The sequence below is a fragment of the Trichinella spiralis genome (assembly GCF_000181795.1).
Source record: "Trichinella spiralis strain ISS 195 chromosome Unknown Scfld1968, whole genome shotgun sequence".
NCBI classification, from domain to species: domain Eukaryota; kingdom Metazoa; phylum Nematoda; class Enoplea; order Trichinellida; family Trichinellidae; genus Trichinella; species Trichinella spiralis.
Genome location: NW_003528907.1, coordinates 1 through 2,190, shown reverse-complemented (window position 1 = coordinate 2,190; position 2,190 = coordinate 1). Strand labels below are relative to the sequence as shown.

The following is a 2,190-nucleotide window of genomic DNA, read 5'->3' as shown; positions in this document are numbered from 1 at the left end:
GAATATTAGTCCGGAAGAAAAAAACGTTCCTAAAAAATTGGCCCTGAAACTTCGATTTTGTTCTCGCCAAGCGTTAAAATTTATCACAGTTAGTTAGCGTCTGTGAGTATTCTCATCATCAATAAAGTTGTTGCAGATTTCAACCGAAGACAAAACCTGAGCGTCAATAATCCTCAGTATAATGAGGTATTTTTAGAAGAAAGAAGTAACCTGATATAGCAGATCATAGTTGTTATTGTTTGGAAGTAATCCGATATAGCTGACCATAGTTGTTTTGTCTGGAAGCAATTCGATACTAGCGAAACAGTCGTTATCGTTTAGAAGCAACCCGATATATTTTACCTAATTGTTGTTGTAGTTTGTTTTTCTTTCGTGTGTGTATCACATATATATATATAGTTGTCAGTTAGTTAGTTAGTTAGAGTCAGTCAGACTCAGTCAGTGTGTGTGAGCCAGTTGATCTCTAGTCGAATAAAGCGTTGGTGTTCTTTTCGAGATTGTGTTTTGGTCTTTATATTCGAAAGACGGGAAGGAATACCGGAGAAAACGTGACTGGAATCAGCAGAGACAATAGGTAAGTCGTTGGAGCTTACGACGCGGGTCCAATAGAGGGAACCGTACATCGAAGATAGAACTCAGTGGTTCAAATAGTCGAACCGCGGGTTAATTATACAGTCCACTGCAACTTGATTATCGTTATCGACGAGGAAGATCCAATACAAAAGTTATATTGGACGTTGGCGTGAAATACAATACGTACAATGGCACCGAAAAAACGCAAATATGATGCAGAGTACATCAAATACGGCTTTGTGGCTATTGAAAAAAACGGCGTTGAAGTGCCACAATGCGTTGTATGCCTTGATACACTCAGCAATGATGCTTTACGGCCGACCCGACTGCAGCGGCATTTGCATAACCGCCATCCTGAGTTATCAAAAAAACCTGTGGAATACTTTTGCGCTAAAAGAGATTCCCTTTCTCAAATGAGACTTGACAAAAAAGGGAAGTATAATCAGGAGACTGCCAAGGCTGTGAAAGTATCATATGAAATAGCCATGTTGATTGCCAAGAATAAGAAACCACATACTATTGGAGAAAATCTTGTTAAGCTCTGCATTGTGAATGCAGTAAAGATTCTGCTTGGAGATGACATGGCGAAGCAATTTAAAAATATTTCTCTTTCTGATTCAACAGTTAAACGCCGAATCGATGAATTAGCTGATGATATAAAACAGCAAGTTCTTGAAAAGGTAAAGTGTTCTCCTTTTTTTGCCATAAGTTGTGATGAGTCCACAGACCAGGCAAACTGTGCACAGCTCATTGTATACGCACGGTTCATTGCAAATAACACAATTGAAGAAGAACTACTTTTTTCTGAACCACTGAAAACTACAACGAAAGGAGCTGATGTGTTCCAAGCTGTGTCAAAATTTTTTGAAGTAAATGGCTTGATGTGGGAAAAACTTGTTGGTGTATGCACTGACGGTGCACCCGCAATGCTTGGCTCTCGGTCTGGCTTTGTGAAGATGGTCAAATCAAAAAACCCATCTATTTTTGCAATGCACTGTGTAATTCATCGGCAGGCTTTGGTCGCTAAAACTTTGCCTGATGATCTCAGAGAAGACCTTAATTTTGCCGTGGAAATTGTCAACTATGTGAAAAGCAGTGCATTGAACACTCGATTATTTGCGGCACTCTGTGAAAGTTTGAATGCTGACCACATGGCACTTCTCTATCATACAGAAGTTCGTTGGTTATCAAAAGGAAACATGCTTGGTCGGATTTATGAACTGAGAGAAGCAGTGGCAGAGTTTTTGGAGCAACGAGGAAGACGCACAATGTGTCGAGCTTTCAAAAGTGAACATTTTCAGCTTACCCTGCAATATCTTGCAGATATTTTTTGAACACTGAATTCACTGAATTTAAAAACTGCAAGGAGCAAACGCGAATGTTATGGCTCACTATGAACATTGTCCAAAGCTTCTTTGCAAAAATTTCCTTATGGTTAAAACAAGTTGAAAGAGGAAATTTAACATGGTTTTTCAAGACTAAACGAGCTTTCCATGATAACGGTATCGCGAAGATTGAAAGTACATAAAAGAGCACCTTTAAAGCCTACAGATGATTTTTTCGCTATTTCCTGAACTGGAACTGAAACCCGGATAATAACCTGTAAGGATCCATTTT

The 2,190-nt window shown here is 39.1% G+C and overlaps 1 protein-coding gene across 1 annotated transcript; it reads left to right on the top strand.

Moving 5' to 3' along the window:
• Nucleotides 1–761: 761 nt before the first annotated feature.
• On the top strand, nt 762–1,907 carry Tsp_13438 (zinc finger protein). Its single transcript, XM_003368746.1, has one exon. The coding sequence runs from the start codon at nt 762–764 to the stop codon at nt 1,905–1,907; it is 1,146 nt and encodes a 381-aa protein (XP_003368794.1).
• The last annotated feature ends 283 nt before the right edge of the window (nt 1,908–2,190 follow it).